Below are 18435 nucleotides of genomic sequence, written 5' to 3' on the forward strand. Positions count from 1 at the left end.
GAGGACACACTCCACCGACCTAATGTGCTTAGTGGGGACACACATGATCGACAGTATAAAATTGGTTACTAAAGATCGACTTCTATAAAATGGACCTAATTTCATAGTGTAGACATGCCTTTAATCTGACCCTGTAGGGCCATTCTAATGATCATTTTGGTCCCATTTGCCCTTAAAAGTCTATTAATTATTAATTTGTCATTATCTTCCGAGATATTAAAATGCCATCTAAGGGAGGCAACTAACTCCAAGAACTACTGTGCCCCAGCTTTTAACCTAGCACATCAACTATAACTAAGTACTAGATAAGTCAAGAATTACTCTAGTCTATAGCCATTCACTCTGGAAACCAAAGTGAAGGGGGAGTTAACGGTAAGATTTGCCGAGTTAGACACCTGAGAACGAGTGACCACACAAATTCAGTGTAAAAAGAGGATGTTATTTACCTGGGTATTCACAGCACATACATCATACATACAATGCAGTAACTACAGGGAGATGTGAACAAAATGCAAGGGAACCCTTGGCTGCCCACGGAATCACCAGACATCGTGTTTTGTGCCGAACTTACAGCATTTCTAGACCAGGCTTTGAGAGGCCATGACAACAAACTCGTCAGCCCCACATGGGATGGCTCTGCAAAAACAGGCAGTAAAGCGCAGGGCAGCAGCGGGAAGCCTCAGCTCCTTCTTCAGTGGGATGGGCAACGGGGTCAGGGCTGTCCACCGCTGGCCCGGCCTCCCACGCGGGAGTCGGGCCTGCTCGGGGCGGGGGGGCCTAGCCCACGTATCCTTCGGGTGAAGACCTCCCGGGGGAGCGGGAGCAGGCACCGGTGCGGGGTGGGCAGTGGGGGCCACCCGGGGCCGAGCTGCCTTGGGAAGCCCGACCTCCCCGGCCCTAGCCTCATTTATCGCCTCGCCCTACTCCGCTCCTCAGTGGAGCGCGGCCCAACATCCGCCCCGCCCGGATCTCCCGGCTTTGATCCCCTCGAGTCGCTCCCTTCTCGGCCCACGGGTCACCCCCTCCCTCGGGCCGCTCCCACCGGAAGTGGATGGAAGTCGGATGGAGTTCGGCAGCGGACCGGAAGTAACCCGGCAGTTCCAGTGGCGTGGCCCGGATGCTGCGCTGGGTGTTTCCGGCCACCTCAGTAGTAGAGGCCAGTCAGAGGGTGGCAGCAGGTGGGGCGGGTGTGGGGCCGGGTAGCGGCGGCTCCCGCGTTGGAGCGGCGCAAACATGGTGCTGCTGACTATGATCGCGCGGGTGGCGGATGGGCTCCCCCTGGCCGCCTCCATGCAGGAGGATGAGCAGGTGAGAGACCGAGACACCCCCCGCCCCAGAACATCCTAGATTTCCCCCGAGACCCACTAGATTCTCCCTCTCCCTACCCAGAGTCCCCTCGCTCCTGAGACACTCCCCCACCAATCCCCTCTCTCCTGGCCCAGAGCCCCCTAGATTCCTCCTGCTCTCCCCTCTCTCGGCCCAGAGATCCCCCCAAGCACCCCATCCTGGCCCCGAGATCCTCCCCAGATCCCTCCTGTCCCTGTTCAGAGGGCCCCCCTTCCCAAGCCAGAGCCCTCCCCCAGATGCACACTCCCCCTTCCTGGCCCAGAGGCCACCTCAGACTGAGATCCATCCCAGTGGGGACACAGAGGCTGTGTGGAAGCTTACAAAGCAGACCCTAGGTGGGTTGGACGTGTGCCCTCAGAAGGCTGTGGTAGTGTTTGACTGTGCTGGGAAATGTGAGTTTCATGCAAGGTTGATGACATTTGGCACTGTTCTTCTTGCACTGTGACCCCCTTGGAGACTAGACTCGCCCACTCCCTGGCACCAAGAGAGAGACTTGAAATAGCAATAGATTAAATAGTGTGTTAGTGGGTGATTAGTCCACTGACAACAGAGCAAAGTACAGCCTTATAATTCTGGAACCTAACGGTACCTTTTTAATGTTAGTTGGAGCTCTTTTCCAATTCAGCAAGGCTACTTCTGTTATAACCAATTATAATACTCATTAACATTAAACCTACCTGTAACCTGATTTACATTTTTGTCACCTTTTTATTGGCTTTTTACATTATGCATTATTTAAATTAACACTTGCATCAGTTTCAGAATGGTAGCCCTGTTAGTCAGTATCAGCAAAAAGAACAAGGAGTACTTGTGGCACCTTAGAGACTAACACATTTATTAGGGCATAAGCTTTCGTGGGCTAAAGCTCACTTCATTGGATGCATCTAGTATTTTCTGGGGCGGGGGGAGCAAGGGCATGGCAGGCTCAGGGAGGGGTGGGAAGGAATGGAGTGGGGGCAGGGCCTGTGGCAGAGCCAGGGGTTGAGCAGGGAGCACCCCCCAGCATCTTGGAAAGTTGGAGCCTCTAGCTCTAGCCTTGGAGTCGGTGCCTATACATATTAACTTCTGAAGAGCCGCATGTGGCTCTGGAGCCACAGGTTGGCCACTCCTATATTAATGTGATCATTTTAATGAGTGTTTTTTAAATTTTAAAATGGTTTATTAAAAATCCTGCTAAAACAATTTATAACCAAAACATAGCCACAACATAACTTTGGGTCATGTGTTTGCTACCTTCAGTTTTTTATTTTACTTTTTTTTCCAATTTATTTTTAGCTTTTTTTACACTACCAGGTTTAATTTTCCATACTTGTCTACACTTAGACTAACTTAAACCTAAATCTAACTTTTATTGAACCTATTTTATAGGCTACAGCAGACACAGCCCACATCAATTAAAGCGTCTTTTTTGTTGGGTAGGGGTGCCACCTCCCCAAACGATTTACGTAACAGAAGCATTCTTCCATCAACATAGTTGCATCTGCCCTGGGGGTTAGTTCAGCATAGCAATGTCGGGAGGCGGTGGTTTTTTCACACCCCTGCCTGATATAGGTATGTAGACTAACTTTTAAGTGTAGACCAAGCCTTGTAGCCCTTGAGAAAGGCGGCGGCTAGATTTGGCACCAAGATCTAGGCACCCTGCCTTCCCCCGGCATCTAGACTCCGAGAGAGAGAGAGAGAGAGACCATGAGTTCCCCCAGTATCAATGAAGTTCCTAGAGATCCTTCTAGCACTCAAATCCCAAAGTAGATCAAAACTGTGTAAGAAACCAAGACCCACCCGTCAGTGAGATTCTCACTTAGCTTGCTCCCTCAAAAGTGTGCAAGTATTACTTCTGGAGAGAGAGATCCTGTCAGTATGTCTTCAGTGCAATGTAAGCCCAGGTTAGTAGAACTCAAGTTAACAGACCCAGGATTTGTTAATTGTGGCTTGACCATTTATACTCATTCCTGTAACTCTAGGAATTGTTGAACCTTGGGTCCCATCTTGGGGCTCCAGCATCCACTAAATTATGCCGGTCTGAGTCCAACCACCCTTATCCCGGACTTCTTAGCACCCTCCCAAAATGTGTCCACTTTGTTCATGGTGCCACGTGGGAAAACTTGACTGTCCAGAGGACAAAGAAAGCTGGCCTGTGGAATTGTAAGACATTTTTGGCAGAGCATGAGTCCAGCAGGGCTGTGTTTACATTACAAAGTAACAGGGCTTGAACCCTATGTTCCAGTTTGACTCAGACTTGCACCCTCACCCCTGTGGGGTACTGGGACCCAGGGTCCAAGTTCTGAGTTAGCAAAATTTGTGTGTAGATAGATGGGGGTGGGGTAGGCTTAAGCCTGAGTTCAAACCTGGGGCTGATACTGCAGTATAGACATACCCTGTGAATCACGAACTCTTCCCCTCTCCCTCAGGGCAGAGAGACTGAAGCACCTTCTCTGGACCAAGACCAAGAGATGCTACAAAAAACAAAACAAAACTCCCTAGGGGACCTCCTAAATGGTGACTGAGATATTCATCAGAGGTAGATTCCTGAGATTTACCAGCACCTACCACTTAGTTTGGCTGTGTCCATTGACTTCAGATCCAATTCTGGTAAAACTGTTTGAGGTTAGCTATGGATATCATGTTAGTTTCCTTGTGGGAAAAGGGCCTCCCTGTAAGAGGTTGTTATATTGTTTGCAGTTCATTCTGCCATATGGTAGAACCATGTCTAATAGACTTTTTTCCCTTCTCAGTCAGGTCGGGACCTCCAGCAATACCAGAGCCAAGCTAAACAGCTTTTCCGGAAGTTGAATGAACAGTCGCCTACCAGATGCACCCTAGAAGCAGGATCCATGGCTTTCCAGTAAGTATAACATGCTGTCGAGATTAAGGTGGACAATGTAGGCAACCCAACCTACGTTTATAGAAAACTGAAAAGTACTTCCAGGAGATGTTGGAGGTATATTAGAAATTGGGCCATTGGAGAAGAGTAAGAGTCAGTAAACTATCCCACCAGCCCACGGGAAACCTGTGCTCAGAGAGAGTGTTTCCTTTTATATGCTTTCAATCATTTTAAAATTTCTTTTCTTTTCTAGCATTGTTAGACTTCGTGCATTCCTATCCAGTTCTTGTTTTCCCCCACTCTCTTTTCTGTAGACTGCATATATTTGGCTCCCTTTAAGTTTTGTCTACAGGTTGTGCCCACTAATCATTCTAGCATCTGTTGTCCTTTGGATTCGCTGAGGTTTATCAATATATTTTTTTAATAGTGAGGTGTTCCATCTATACTTAGGTTAGCATTACCAAAGTTGATTCTTCCTACACAAGGTTCTCTTCTCTCTCCATTCCACTATGGCATATCCTTTCATGTATCATCCTTGCACTGCAAACTCATCTAACTTGTTGTCCATTATTTCCCTGAATCTCCTCAGCATTTCTGCTCTCCAGCAAGCATTGTCCATGTTTTATACACTTTTGTCTAGTATTAGTATCCCGAAGTGTCATAGCTGCATTTAGCTCATCCGTTTGAGTTCACTGTCTCTCTCTAAAACCTTCCATAATGTTTGCCCTTTGCTTTCATTGTAAACCTTTCTAAGTTAGGGTCATCTTCAAATCTTACTAATGTACAACACAGTTCTAGCAGACTTGCTCAGGGTAAGCAGCGAGCTGGGAAAATCTGCAGGCAACACAACATCATGTAGGTTAGGCAAGACCTGAGAAGACTGATGTACTTCAGAGGGACCTAACCAAGCTAGGCAGCATAGTGGCAGTTGAAGTGAAATGTTGACACATTCAAAGCTATGCAGGTTGGAGGGAATAATTTTAACTCCTGCATCTCCTAGGTTCTATACTAAAGATTGAAAACATTTGACTTGCTATCTTTAGAGAGGAGATTAATAAGAGGGGACATAAAAGTATACAAAATGATGAAAGTTATAGAGTAGGTAGAGGCACCTCTAATCACCTTCTCTCATAACACAAAAACAAGGGAACATCCAAGTAAACGAAAAGGTGGCAAAGTCCAAACTGATAAAGGAAATGGTTTTCAATGCAATTAATTGCCACAGGGTCTCATTGAGGACAAGATGGTAGCAAGATTTAAAAAAAAGTACAGGTAAAAAGATCTCAAGTTAAAAACCCTTGTTTGGAAGCACCCTCGTGGCACAAAGCCAGTCTCTAATGTTTGGGGCTTAGGAGGCAGCTTTCCTCAAGATGGGTTAACACATAATCACTTACTGCAGGCTTTTTCACATTTTTTCCACTTTTCTCTAAAGCAGTCTGGTGCTGGCCATTGTTGGCAATAGGATGCTGGACTAGGTAGCCCACTGATTTGATCCAGTCAGGCAATTCCTGTGTTGATAATTTCTGTTTCTAAAGATGTTACTTGATACCTCTTCCCAGTTTGCAATCAATCTGTCAGTCATTTGTTTCCATACCACAGTATTATCCAAACATCATTCTGACTTCCACTGAGATGCCTGGGGAAGATTATATCTAAATCATAGTAAAGCTCTTGCTATGTAGTGTCTATGACTTTCTTTGCTTAGCAGACTTATAACTATCAAAAAAGGCTATCCATTTTTTTGGTCACAATTATTTATGAATTACAACCACCTTGCAGTGGCTTTGATCTCATCAGAGCTGTTAAGCTAAGAAAATTCAGCCAAGCTCAGTATTTCTATGGGAGATCTTAGAGAAGCAGTTGAGGGGTGTTGGAAGTGTTGTGGGTGAGTAGGCAGGGAAGGTGGACTTTGCCCTGTCAGCATTGAAGCTGTTCTTCAGCCAGCTGTTAAGGGATGCAGATTGCTGCTGGTGCCATTTTTAGGATGAGACATAAAGTCACAGATGAAAAAGAAAATCAGTTTTTGTTTTAAACAAAAATTCTAATGAAACTTTTGATAATGCTGCATGGAAAAAAATGGTGTTTGAGATTTGGCCTAAAATAAGCTTATTTAGTGGCTAGTGCATTAGCTTGGTCAAGGGAAAAATGTTCTTCATTAACTGAAGTTCTAACTCCTTTAAAATAACATAGTGCAGAGTAAAAAATGCAATGACAGCTGTCGTTGTGGAGCAAAGATATGTGCATGACTAATGAAACGTGCACTTCTCCAAATGTGCTGAGGTGTTAATATGAATAGCCTTGAAACTGACAAAGTTTGAAGAAAATTTGGCTCTCGCTGAGACCCAAAACCAGGTTTGAAGAATTTTCTTCGGTCATTTTAATGTTGGAGATTAAAGTCCAAAAGCCTCACAACCAACTCAGTTATCGTGGCATGTGAGTACACACACTGATACTTATGCAGGTGATAAGTGCCTATGTAGTCTTTTGTGAAATTAGTTACTAGCTGACCTTTGGCTGATTTTAGTGTCATAAGTCTTTAAGTGCACAGATTACTAGTTCCATTAAAAGGCAACCATTGGCCTTTGCTAGCTGGTGCCGCCTAAAGAAGTGGTTTTTTTTCTCTTTCTTAAAATAAATATAAGAAATTAAATTCCAAAAGTATATTAATTAAGATTGCACAGATAAACATTCAGAAATCAAGAATGCAAAAAGTTAAAGGTGGCCAACTGTGTATCTGTCCCCTTACATACGTACATTGCAAAAATGCATAATTACATGATTTTATACTGTGTTAAATTTTATGACAAAAAAGTGTTAATGCGGTGTTAAAGTTGAGAAATCAAGCAGTTATGTGAGAAAATTGATATTACGGTTAATCTGGGCTGTCAATGCTATGCGGCATTGGAAATCTGTGTGCTTTCTCTGCCGATATAGAAAACTTGGAATCTGAAACAGTTAATATCACAAAGGGAGTAAAAACAGCTCTGGGAAACATAGAGATCAAGGCAGGAGAGCTCAGATCAAATCCGGCTGGCCTAAAGTGTGATGGTGCGGCTGTGCATATGGCAGGAGACCGTGTTAGAGAAGATATTGTACTCTTCTTGTACTTACCTTTAGCTTGCTGTTATATCTCTCATAGGAGATTATCCCTATCTTAAAAGGTTTTGTTTTGAAATATGTTTTCTCATTTTACTCTTCAAATCCTGAAAGATTATGGATTGCTCAAACTCTTGATAATGGTTTGAGGTAACTGTGAGCTATGCCGGGAGGGATCCAGTATATGTGTTGGGTTCAAAGTCAGGCCAGAACACTGAAGACAAGGATCAGAAACGATCGCTTAGCTAGCACTGTTTTGGAACATAATGTAGAAACTGGGTCATGGACTGATGTAGAACAAGTTAGGGGCTTTCTTAGGGAAATCAAGAAGCTAATCTGTGAGTATATTTTATTCCATGGTGGACAGTGGTGACTACACTCTTAGTGTTCAAGGCAATGCCCATTGTTTGAGGCTTTTTACTAAAGCTAGTAAGTGCCATGTTGGGACTGGAACAAAAACAGATAATCCTGGCCGCTGTGTCTAAAAACTAATTCTTGAATGTGGCAAATTTGAAGGATTTAAACATTTCTGGCTCTCTAGAGGCTACGCTGAGGAAAAATCAGATCTTTATGCTTGAAGCTGCTGTTGAACATATGGATACCAGATTTACCAGGCTATTGTATGGTTTCAAAACTTTGATTCCACACAGTGGCCTAGTGATTGAAAAAAGAATTGGCCCATTATGGCAATGTAAAAATTAAGTCTGCTAAATCACTACATATAGGTGTTAAGTAAAGAGAAAAGGAAGGGTGACTTACAAGTTACATTTAATGCCAATAAATCCACAATAGTGCTTATGCCTGATGAAAGTTTTGAACCCCTCAGCCAGAGGTGGGCAAATTATGGCCCGCGGGACCATACTGCCTGACCCTTGAGCTCCCGGCCGGGGAGGCTAGCCTCCAGCCCCTCCCCTGCTGTCCCTCCTCCCCCGCAACCTCAGTTTGCCGTGTCGCCAGCGCGGGAGGGGGCTGCTCTGCAGGGGCATGGGAGGGAGGCTCACCTGCAGCCTCAGGGGGGGCGTTGTGGGTGGTGGGAGCATGGTGAACGCGGGCGGAGGACTCAGGAGAAGCACTGGAGAGCCGCGCAGTCGGCCAGAGAGAAGCGGTGTTTTGAAGGGTGAAACCACTGCTTCTCTCTGGCTGTGCCGCTGCCCCTGCTCCTCCTGAGTCCTCTGCCCATGTTTGCAGGGCCACATTCTGAAAGGGGCTTTAGGTATGGGGTTGGATAGGGGGTGGGGTCCCCGGGGTCCTGTCAGGGGGCGAGGGTGTGGATAGAGATTGGGGCAGTCAGGGACTGGGGGGGCTGGATAGGGGGTGGAGTCCGGGGGGGGCAGTTAGGGGCAGGGGGTCCCGGGAGGGGGTGGTCAGGTGACAAGGAGTAGCAGGGGTTGGATGGGTCGGGAGTTCTGAGAGGGGCGGGAAGTGGGAGGGGGGCAGATAGGGTTAGGGTTTGGGGGGGGCACAGCCTTCCCTACCCGGACCTCCATACAGTTTTGGAACCCCGATGTGGCCCTCAGGCCAAAAAGTTTGCCCTTCCCTGCCCTAGGCAACCTGCCTTAGAGGTTATATTGTTATTGATGGGAATATGTCCTCATTGTCTTGTATCACTGTGGTGCTACAATACGAGTTTTCCACAGTTATTTAAATTAAAACAAGCCCCCAAACACACACGTGTGCTCTGTTGCATGCCATGACTTGGGCTATTTAATCATATCCGCATCCAGTGTAGGTGCTTTTCAGGCCTCTCTGGTATGCTGTACTACTGGCTGGAAGGGGAACAAACATGGTAATAGACATAAACAACAGCAAGCAGCACTGTTTAGTGGAGGGGTAGATAAGTGCTAGTCTGTATGTTGAGATCTAAATCTAAAAATCCAGTGGACTTTATCCAATCAGATTTGTACTTGAATTAGAAATAAAATACATATTCTCCTTATTAGCATGGGAACTCAAACTGACACTAAAGTAAGGACAAAACGAAACTTACAAGAACAAATGATAGTTGGACACTAAAAAAGGGGTGTGTGTGGTGGGGGGGGGGTTTAAACCCTGGCTCATGAGTCAAAAACAAAACAAGTGGAATGCAGCAAAGTGCCAGTAAGCAGTCACACCAGCTACTATATTTCATCTTAACCCACATGTGAATGAGCGTGAAAATTATTGGCACAATCGCCCTTTCTTGTCAGATAACAAAACCTGAAGTCCCAGCAGCCCATGGACAAGCAGCATTTCTGTTTCTCAGCTTGCCTCTGTGAGGCTTTGTGTATGTGAAATGGAGTCCTATGCCTAAGACTCACCCAGGGTGGAGTTTGGGGTGCCCCAACTAGTCTCCTCAGGCTGTGCGGGGCTGACCACCTATCTGTCTGATTGCCAGGGGATTGGTGCAGTTGGCGACCCATTCCTGTGCACTTCTGAATCTCTGTAGGAGATGCCACAATAGTCTTCTCTCTCCCTATTCCCCCCTTTCCTGCTGACCTTCAGGAGAAGATGCATGCTCCTGTTCACTGTACATCATATCCTCTCTCCCATACATTACAGAGCTGCCCTACTGGGTCAGACTATGGTGCAACTTGGTCAGTATCTTGGCTCCGACAGTGGCCTGTACTAAAGCTTGAGGGGGATTATACAGAACAGGGCAATTATGGAGTGATCCACTCCATCTTTCACTCCTGGCTTTTTGTAGTGAGAGTTTAGGGTTGCCCTGTGTATGCGGTTGCCTTCCTGACTGTTTTGGCTAATAGCCATTGATGAACCTATCCTTGATTAAATTATCCGGTTCTTTTTTTGAACTTTTGGCCATCACAATACCCTGTGTCAATGAGTTCCGAGGTCAGTTGTGCATTATGTGAAAAAGTACTTTCTCTTGTTTATATTAAACCTGCTCCCTGTTAATTTCATCATCTGAGCCTTGGTTTTTATATTATGGAAAAGGCTCAGTAACACTTCTGTGCTCACTTTCTCCATGCTGTTCATTTTATAGACCTCTATCATATCCCCCCCTTAGTCGTCTCTTTTCTAATCTTTTTAGTCTGTCTTCATACGGAAGCCATTCCTTACCCTTTATCATCTTTGTTGCCCTTCTCTGTACCTTTTCCAGTTCCACTACATCCTCTTTGAGATAGGGTGACCAGAACTGGACACAGTATTCAAGGTGTGGATTTACTGTGGATTTATATAGTGGGATTATGATATTATCTAATTTATTTTCTTTCCCTTTCCTAATAGTTCTTAACATACTGTAAGGCTTTTTTACCACGGCTGCACATTGAGCAGAAGTCCAGGGTGATGCCAAGATCCTCCTTGAGTGATAATAGCTAATTTAGAACCCACCATTTGGGATTATTTTTTCCAATGTGCATTACTTTGCACTTGTCAATGTTGAATTTAATCTGCCATTTTGTTGCCAGAAAGGGCATGGGAGTATGGGGCCTGCCTCCTCCAGATGACAGAATGTCAGCAGGAAGAGGGGAATGTCCCTTATTCTGCTCAGTCCAATGTCAGGACTTTTTAAAACAACAACCAGAAACACTAAGGAAATTCCCAGGCAAAACTTTGTTAAAATGAAGTTAAAAGCCTTTGGCAGGGATTGAAACCAGGATCTGAGGCCTCAATAACACTGTAATTAGGGAAAAGAAAAGAGAAACTAAGGCATTCAGAAAGATTTAAAATGAAGCCTAACGTGTAAATCTGTGGAAATGCAGTCATGGTATTTGCAGTAGAGTAACTCTGTCCTGAGCAATGCCCTGAGAACCTGAAACTTAGACTACAATACCCACCCCAAACAAATAGTTCATTTTAGCAGGGAATGCTAGGACTAGACTGTAGTATGCTGGTTTGTGCCAACTCAGCTGCCTTCATGGCTACGAAGTCCAAATAAAAATGCTTTACTATGTCCTGGTAAGATGAGCTTGCTGAAAAGAGTCATTCCCCACTCCTCATTAAGGGCTCCAACCTGCCAGGCATTGCCTGCTCTCATCACCTTGCAGGGTCAGGCCCTAGGATTCTGCGTTCCAGCCAGTCATCCAATATGATGTCTCATATAAAGGTCTCCTAGGAGGATGAGTAGGTGGAGATTATGGTACTTGCAGAGGAAAGGAAAGGCTTAGTGCAGTGACAAGGTATCTGAATATTGGAGACACACGTATGAAACCACCTGTGCTGTGCGATACCTGGTATGCTTTTGTGTGTAGTATAATAATAAACCCAAAGGCTGGGGCACTCCACCATAGAGGAAGAAAGATGGGAAAGGGAAAAGTGGTGTCTTACAGGGGCAGGGTTAAAATTTGTCCTGTTTGTTCTCTTCTAGCTATGTTATTGAGAAAGGGGTGTGTTACCTGGTGTTGTGTGAGGCCACCTTCCCCAAGAAGCTGGCCTTTGCATATCTGGAGGATTTACATTCCGAGTTCGATGAACAGCATGGAAAGAAGGTGCCGACGGTCTCCAGGCCTTATTCCTTCATTGAGTTCGGTGAGGTCCTTCCCCTTGAGAATAATTAATAAACATCCTGTTTGTTTGGCCACATTAGTCTCTCCTAGCTCAGGCCGTGGAACTTACCACTGACAGTGGAGAAATCTGGTGTTCTCTATGAGGCCAGAAATGCCAGGTACGTGAATAGAGAAATGGTAGGGGAAATGACAAATTTCCTACAATCCAACTTTCTGCTTTTAAGTCTTGTTTTTTTTCTTGTTAGCACTCGTGTGCACCTTGCTCACTCTCTCTGCAATGTTCTGCCACTGGGGTAGCCCAGAAAAAGGTAGACAGCACTGGATGCTCATGCTCCGTAGGCAGCCATATTGTTACTCTAGGCAGTGATTGTCCCCTGATTGCTGGCTTGCTTCCCACCCTTTAACACAAACTTCCTCTCACTTGAGGTCACATGGATAATGCAGGGACTTCCAAAACAGCCCTCAGCTGTACTTTTCTGGCAGCATTGGAGAGGTGTGGGAAGTGGGTGTGAAGCATGGTGGAGCCACCATTCATTAAGCATTGAGGAAACCTCTGAGCTAATTGGCTTTAGATGTACATGTCCTCTTCTGGGTGGCCTGTTTTTCTAAGTCCAAAGGGCACCCATCCTGTCAAGTGCTTTGTCCCTGGTGTAAGCATGCAGGATGCAACATGCTCTAAAACAAGTCATCAGTGCTCCTTGTGCCTGTCAGGGGAGGAAGGGGTTGTTAAATTGTCCTTGGGGTATGCTGCCCTGAGGTTGGGTGGTTGGAATCTACTCAGAGCGGGGTAAAGGGTGTGGTGGTGGTTGCAGTTGTGAAGGGAAGGAGGTAGAAGCTGGCTCGACAGGTGTTCTTGGCATGGCAGGCAGGAAGTGCTGGGAGAAAAGTTTTTCATGTTGACAACTACCTTTTGTTCCAGACACTTACATCCAGAAAACCAAAAAACTCTACATCGACAGCCGGGCAAGAAGGAACCTAGGCTCCATCAATACAGAGTTACAGGATGTGCAGAGAATCATGGTGGCCAACATTGAAGAAGTCTTACAGCGAGGAGAGGCGCTCTCAGGTACATGGAGTTCAGCTTTTGAAACTCTTTCCTCTCTCTGAGACTATCAGGCAGGAGATGGCTGAGGGAAGGATTCTGAGACTGGGTAGCAAAGAGGGCCTCCTGAATCAAGATGGCTTTGTAGTGTATATGTCTGGCTCAAAGTGCATTTTCATTTGTCTGATCTACACCATAAATAAGGCTAAGATGTATTATGGGATATTTTTGGTAAAAGTCATGGACAGGTCACAGGCACCCATGACCTGTCTTTTACCAAAAATACCCCTGACTAAATCTCTACTTCTGGGACACTGCTGCTTTGGGGGGCCCTTGCTGGGGACGGGCCCTGCTCGAGTGCTGGGGTTTGGCTGCCCCCCGGTCGCTGCTCCTGGGGACTACTCTCCAGATGTCCTCCAGGCACCCCTGGGGCCACTGCTCCAGCTGCTTGGGAGCTCCCCAGAGCCAGCCACACTGGCCCCAGGGACTGCCAAAGTGGCTGGCCCCGGGTCACTCCAGCAGCAGCAGGTGCAGCTGGCCATGGGGCGGCCCTGAAGTCAGCCACACCCACAACTGCAGAAGGCATGGAGGTCGCAGAAAGTCATGGGATCTGTGACTTCCATGACAGAATTACAGCCTTAATCATAAACCATCTGGCAATTTGTAACCCTACTTTGGGAGGAGCCAAAGCCCCTTGTGGGCTTGGGGCTGTTCTTGTCCTGTGAAGATGAATGTTAGTGATGTGTGTCAAGGACAGGAGTGATGCGTGCTAGTGTTTTGAAGGTGCTGGTGAAGCTCCTGCTGCTGTAGTTACTCTTGTCCCTTCTATGTTTGGGGAGGTAAACCATTTAGATTGCATTGTGTTGTGGCTTGACTGACAAGTTTAATGTAGGAATCCTTCAGAACATGAGGAACGGGGGATGCACAATAAATCAGATGAAGCTCCAATAGAGCAGCTGCAATTATCTATGAACACTAATGTGGGAGTGTCTTGTTATTGTTTATCCTGCAACTAATCTGCTTCCACTTTCTCTTCCTTAACAGCTTTGGATTCTAAGGCCAACAACTTGTCCAGTTTGTCCAAGAAGTACCGTCAGGATGCAAAGTATCTTAACATGCGTTCCACCTATGCCAAACTGGCAGCTGTAGCTGTGTTTTTTATCATGTTAATAGTCTATGTGAGGTTCTGGTGGCTGTGAGATGTTGGCAGTCACTGGAGAGGGAGATCCTGTAGCATGGCAGGTGTACATGTGCAGCACACTTTGTTCACAGGGATGTGCATTAGAATCCACACAGGACTGTCACTTTTAAGGGTGTGTCCTGAAAATGATACCGGAGTACTACACTGCTTAGTGAATCTTAATCATAGGTATAAAGTAGTCTTTGTGGACTAGAGGCTTTTCCTATGAGGCACTAAACACTAGGGACTCTGTAGAGTGTGGCCTCCCAGTGTACTAAACTCATTAACAGTGCTGTTCGATGTGTCCTGGAGCAGTTAATCAGTGAAGTTTATCCTAATCAGGCGATACTGGCAACAGTCACTTCTTCCTCCCTTTTAAAGAGTAGCTCTAGTGGGAAATGGACTCTAATGAACATTCCTTGTGTCTGCGATGTTTGCTTTTCTAGAATCTGGGTCTGCATTTGCTTTTTTAAAAGAAGACTCCCTTGTTTGAAGGCTGATTCTGCACTGTACATATTGTAATGGCTTTCACCCTTGTCAAACTAGCTATTGTTGGGTTTTCATTGTCTGACATCTTTGCTTGTTACATTTTCAATTGCTTTAGGAATAAATGGATATTAAATTATGCCTTAAAATTACATTATATTTAGTCTTAAGAGAGACAGTGAAAGGCTACTATCACTGACTTCTACAAAATTAAACTACTAGTTTGTAAAACTCACTTTCCTGGCAGTTGTGTATAAGAGCTTGTTTTAACGTGACTCAGAAGAGTCTGCTGGTGTAATTAAAAAGGCACTGGCCCAGGCACAATGCAAACAATTTCATCTCTGTTTTCCTGCCATCTAGCTATCTCCAGAATCATTGCATTGTTTCTTTCTCCTCTGTAAACATTCTCTATTCCTCAAACCAGTGTATCACTACCGCTAGCTTTCCAGCACTTGCAAACTACCCTACAAAAACAGCCCAGTATGTGTGGTGGTGAAGAAAAAGTAGAATGTTGCTTTAAAGAAACGTTTCAGTTTCACGTTTCTGTGAGGTTGGTGATAAAGAATAGTACTGAGTTTTAAAAACCAAGATTCCTTGTTAATGTCCTGTTCTCCCTGTGGTCACCCTCTCTCCACTTCTGTTGGCAAGATCTAACTAGCTGAAGAGAAATTCATAATGTGGGGCTACAGCATTTAATTTCTTAACTTGTTTCTCACTAGATAATGTAAATAGTTCCATCATGATGTGATTTTTTTAAATTTTATTTTATTGGTCCAAGTGCGAGAAACTTTGTCTTGCTTATTAGGCTTTATTTTTTTTTAAATCAAAGCTCTGTACAGGCATCCCCCACCTTTTCCACAGTAAGGTGTCTGTTTCTGTCATTATCTAGCAAGTGAACACTCTCATAGAACAGACATAACAGAAGGAAAAATTCAAAGTTCCTCAGCATCTTCAGAAAACACTTAATTTGCTGCAACTCTGAAAGTGTAAGCTGTAACCATAGATTGTCTCCTACAGTAAGGTAGGACATAAGAGCGAAAAGAAGCCTCAGTGTCTCCCCTCTCCTCCTCCTGTTGGCAGGCAACTAGAATTTGTCTGCCGATCTACTTGCAAACCTGATCTGTCAGTTAGTCTCATCTTCTGATTTTTGCATGATGTTTCCATTTGTTTGTTTGTAGACAGCTGTACTTTTAAATTCTTAAAAGTTGTGTCCCTAACAGATGAATGTACAAGTGATGTAGGTCTGTGTGTAACTTAGGTACTGAAAGGTGAGCAGACACCACGTCTAGATTCTGTAATGACCTGTAGGGAGTAAAACTCTCTCTTGCAGTGAATGGCAGCTCAGTGAGCAGTTGCCTGCTGCATCCCCAGTGTCACAGTGAAATAAACACTTGCAAAAGTTGATTTCCTTTAGTGTGGAGTTTCCTGTCTACATGTACAGTGTTTTCAAAAAAACACCCTCTCCTTCATTCTCATGGTCCAATTTGTCCTGGGGTAGAACTTGGCAGAGGCCACTTGGTAAATGCTGTATTAATGGAGTAGGCTTATACCTAGGGTGGAGCATGCCCTTCACCTGAAGCTGGGTTCAATTTTTTGCCTGTAGGTTGGGTAGAGTTTGGCAAATGCCATTGTCCTTTTCTAGCCCCTAGCGGGAATGTTTCTAATGTTACCTATTACAGGTGGGCCCAAAGCCTGCCTTTGTGACCATAAATGCATGTGGAGAGTAACATGTATGTAGCTGCAGCTATTTTGTGTAGCAGTTTGCAGCTTAGGTAGGTCTCGGCTCTGAGAAGTTGTCTTAATTAATAAACAAACTAGTCAGTGCCCTATGCAGTCCATGGCTTTGAATTTGCTGAAGAATCCATCCCTTGCTATAGAACTGTACTCGGAATTTGTTTTCATTTTAAAAATATTGTTCCCTAGCCCTTTCCAAGGTGCAGATGATCTTAAAAACAGGATGCAACTAGAGTACCCTGTACTGTGACAGTGTCTCAGACCAGTGTCCTGTTTGGGAGTGATCAGCGCCAGATGCTACAGAGGAAGTTACAGGAAACCCCGAAGCTGATGGTTGTAGATGATTCCACAACCACAAGGGGGAAGGTTTCGCCTTCCCCCTGGCAGTTGTCCGTAAGTTTATGCTATGAAGCCTGAGTGTTTTGTCCTTTTTAACTTTGATCCTGGTTATCTGAACTCTGCATGTTCTCATGAACAATTCCCAATTTTTTGAATCCTAAGATTTTGACATTAATATCTAGTGCAATGCATTCCAATTGCTAACTGTGCTTTGTTTTAAATTGGCTGCCTTTGACTTGATTATATGTCCCATAAGATGGACTCCAGGTCCAACACTGCCTTGCCTTCGGTCCAAAACAGAGTTATTCTGGGACCTGTAGGCCTCACACCAAGAGGTGTTGGGAGAATGGGCACTATGGAGGCAGCTCCCTTACCTCAGGGCAGGAGACAGCAAGGATGGGGCAAAATCTGTAGTATGCTGAAGGAGGAAACTAGGCCTGGAGCTTTGGATCTCTCCAGTCAAAGGCTGGGAAGAGGCCTAAACAGCAACCAGTCAGAGAGGGTCACTTGGGCATCATCACAGAACCTTCAAGTAGCCAGAACTGGAGCCTGGCACCAGGTTTTCCTGAAGTACACTGGTATAGTCTGGGTAGAGATCCAGAGTTGGAGACATCTCAGGTCTGGATTACACCTAACATTTAGGTCAATTTAGCTACATTGCTCAGAGCTGTGAAAAATGTCATGCTCTGTGTGACGTAGTTAGGTCAACCTAATCCCCATGGCAGATGCAGCTAAGTTGATGGAAGAATTCTTCTGTTGACCTTCCTACTCCCTGTCAAAGGGGTGGATTTACTACAGCAATGGGAAAAAACCCTTCTGTGGCTTTAGTATCTATACTACAGCAGCATAGCTGTGCCTCTGTAGTGCTTGTAGCATAGACATATCCACAGAGAGAAGTGAAGATTGTAGCCTGAGGAAAGAAAAGCAGAGGAAGTTTAGGGCCAGATCACACGCCTGCTTCATTAGCTTGGGCCAAAGGTGGGAGCTCCCCTTTGTCTCGAGAAACCATCAGAGGGCCCAGCTGTCACTGCAGAAGGGGGAAAAGACCTGGAGAATGTGTGAAAGCTTAAATCAACTTACCAGTGAGGGAAGTAGAAACAATGGTCATTCTCCCCAGGTAAGACATTCCTTTTACTCCCATGGTCCCCGTGCTCTTTGTTAAGAGTGAATTAGAAAACCCTCACTTACTTTCTCTATGCCACTCACTTTTTTATACCTGTATCTTAGCTCCTCTTATTTTCTTCTCTTAACTAACTAGTTGCAGTCTTTTTCTGTGAGGGGGGCGGGGGTGTCTGTGTTTCAGGGGTTTGCCTACACTCCAATTGGACACCTATAGCTGGCCAGTGCCAGCTGACTTGCGCTTGTGGGACTTGGGCTAAGGGGCTGTTTAATTGTGGTGTAAACTGACCCACTAAGGTATTTACTCCTTTCAAAAGACTGAATTAAGATAAGTTCAGTTTGTTATATTCTGTCCATTTCTCTCTCCTCCCATAGAGCATGAGGATATTCTGCTGTTTAGTTTGAGGGAGGCCATACTGCTTTATAGGTTCAGTTTTGTTTGATAAGAGAATCTAACTCTCGAATTCCATCACATCCCATATACCGCAGAGTCAGCCAAAAGAGGAGACTCAGACTTTTTGAGCTTACTTTACTATGTCTCAATGCAGAAAATACCATTTTTAGCAAATTGTGGCCAGACTTTCCTTGGTCAATCTTAACTTCCAAAGATGACATGTCAGTCAGCCACTGTGTGTTACTGAGACATTACGTGGGCTACCAGCTTCCCAAGACCCACGTGCAGTTTATTCAGAGGAACAACAGTAATAGGCTCATCCATTTAATAAATGCCTGTCAGTGGTAAAGCCAGATAAAGTTAATCAGTTTCTTAGGGGAAACCTATTACCCATTTCATGGTACACACAGAACATTTTGACATTTGCCTTTA

General features: G+C 45.1%; 1 protein-coding gene across 1 annotated transcript; it reads left to right on the forward strand.

Moving 5' to 3' along the window:
- The first annotated feature begins 1128 nt into the window (after positions 1–1128).
- Positions 1129–15821, forward strand: SEC22B (SEC22 homolog B, vesicle trafficking protein). Its single transcript, XM_073356268.2, has 5 exons — positions 1129–1308; positions 4080–4189; positions 11571–11731; positions 12629–12775; positions 13796–15821. Exons 1-5 carry the CDS (start codon positions 1234–1236, stop codon positions 13948–13950), a joined length of 648 nt encoding a protein of 215 aa, XP_073212369.1. The 5' UTR covers positions 1129–1233; the 3' UTR covers positions 13951–15821.
- Positions 15822–18435: the final 2614 nt, after the last annotated feature.

The sequence above is a fragment of the Lepidochelys kempii genome, chromosome 8, assembly GCF_965140285.1.
Source record: "Lepidochelys kempii isolate rLepKem1 chromosome 8, rLepKem1.hap1, whole genome shotgun sequence".
NCBI classification, from domain to species: domain Eukaryota; kingdom Metazoa; phylum Chordata; order Testudines; family Cheloniidae; genus Lepidochelys; species Lepidochelys kempii.

Bases quoted from the DNA above. Each gene is read 5' to 3' on its own strand.
- SEC22B (XM_073356268.2), top strand. From the start codon at position 1,234: ATGGTGCTGCTGACTATGATCGCGCGGGTGGCGGATGGGCTCCCCCTG. The intron at 1,309-4,079 runs GTGAGAGACCGA...TTCCCTTCTCAG, and splicing joins CCATGCAGGAGGATGAGCAG to TCAGGTCGGGACCTCCAGCA. The intron at 12,776-13,795 runs GTACATGGAGTT...CTTCCTTAACAG, and splicing joins GCGAGGAGAGGCGCTCTCAG to CTTTGGATTCTAAGGCCAAC.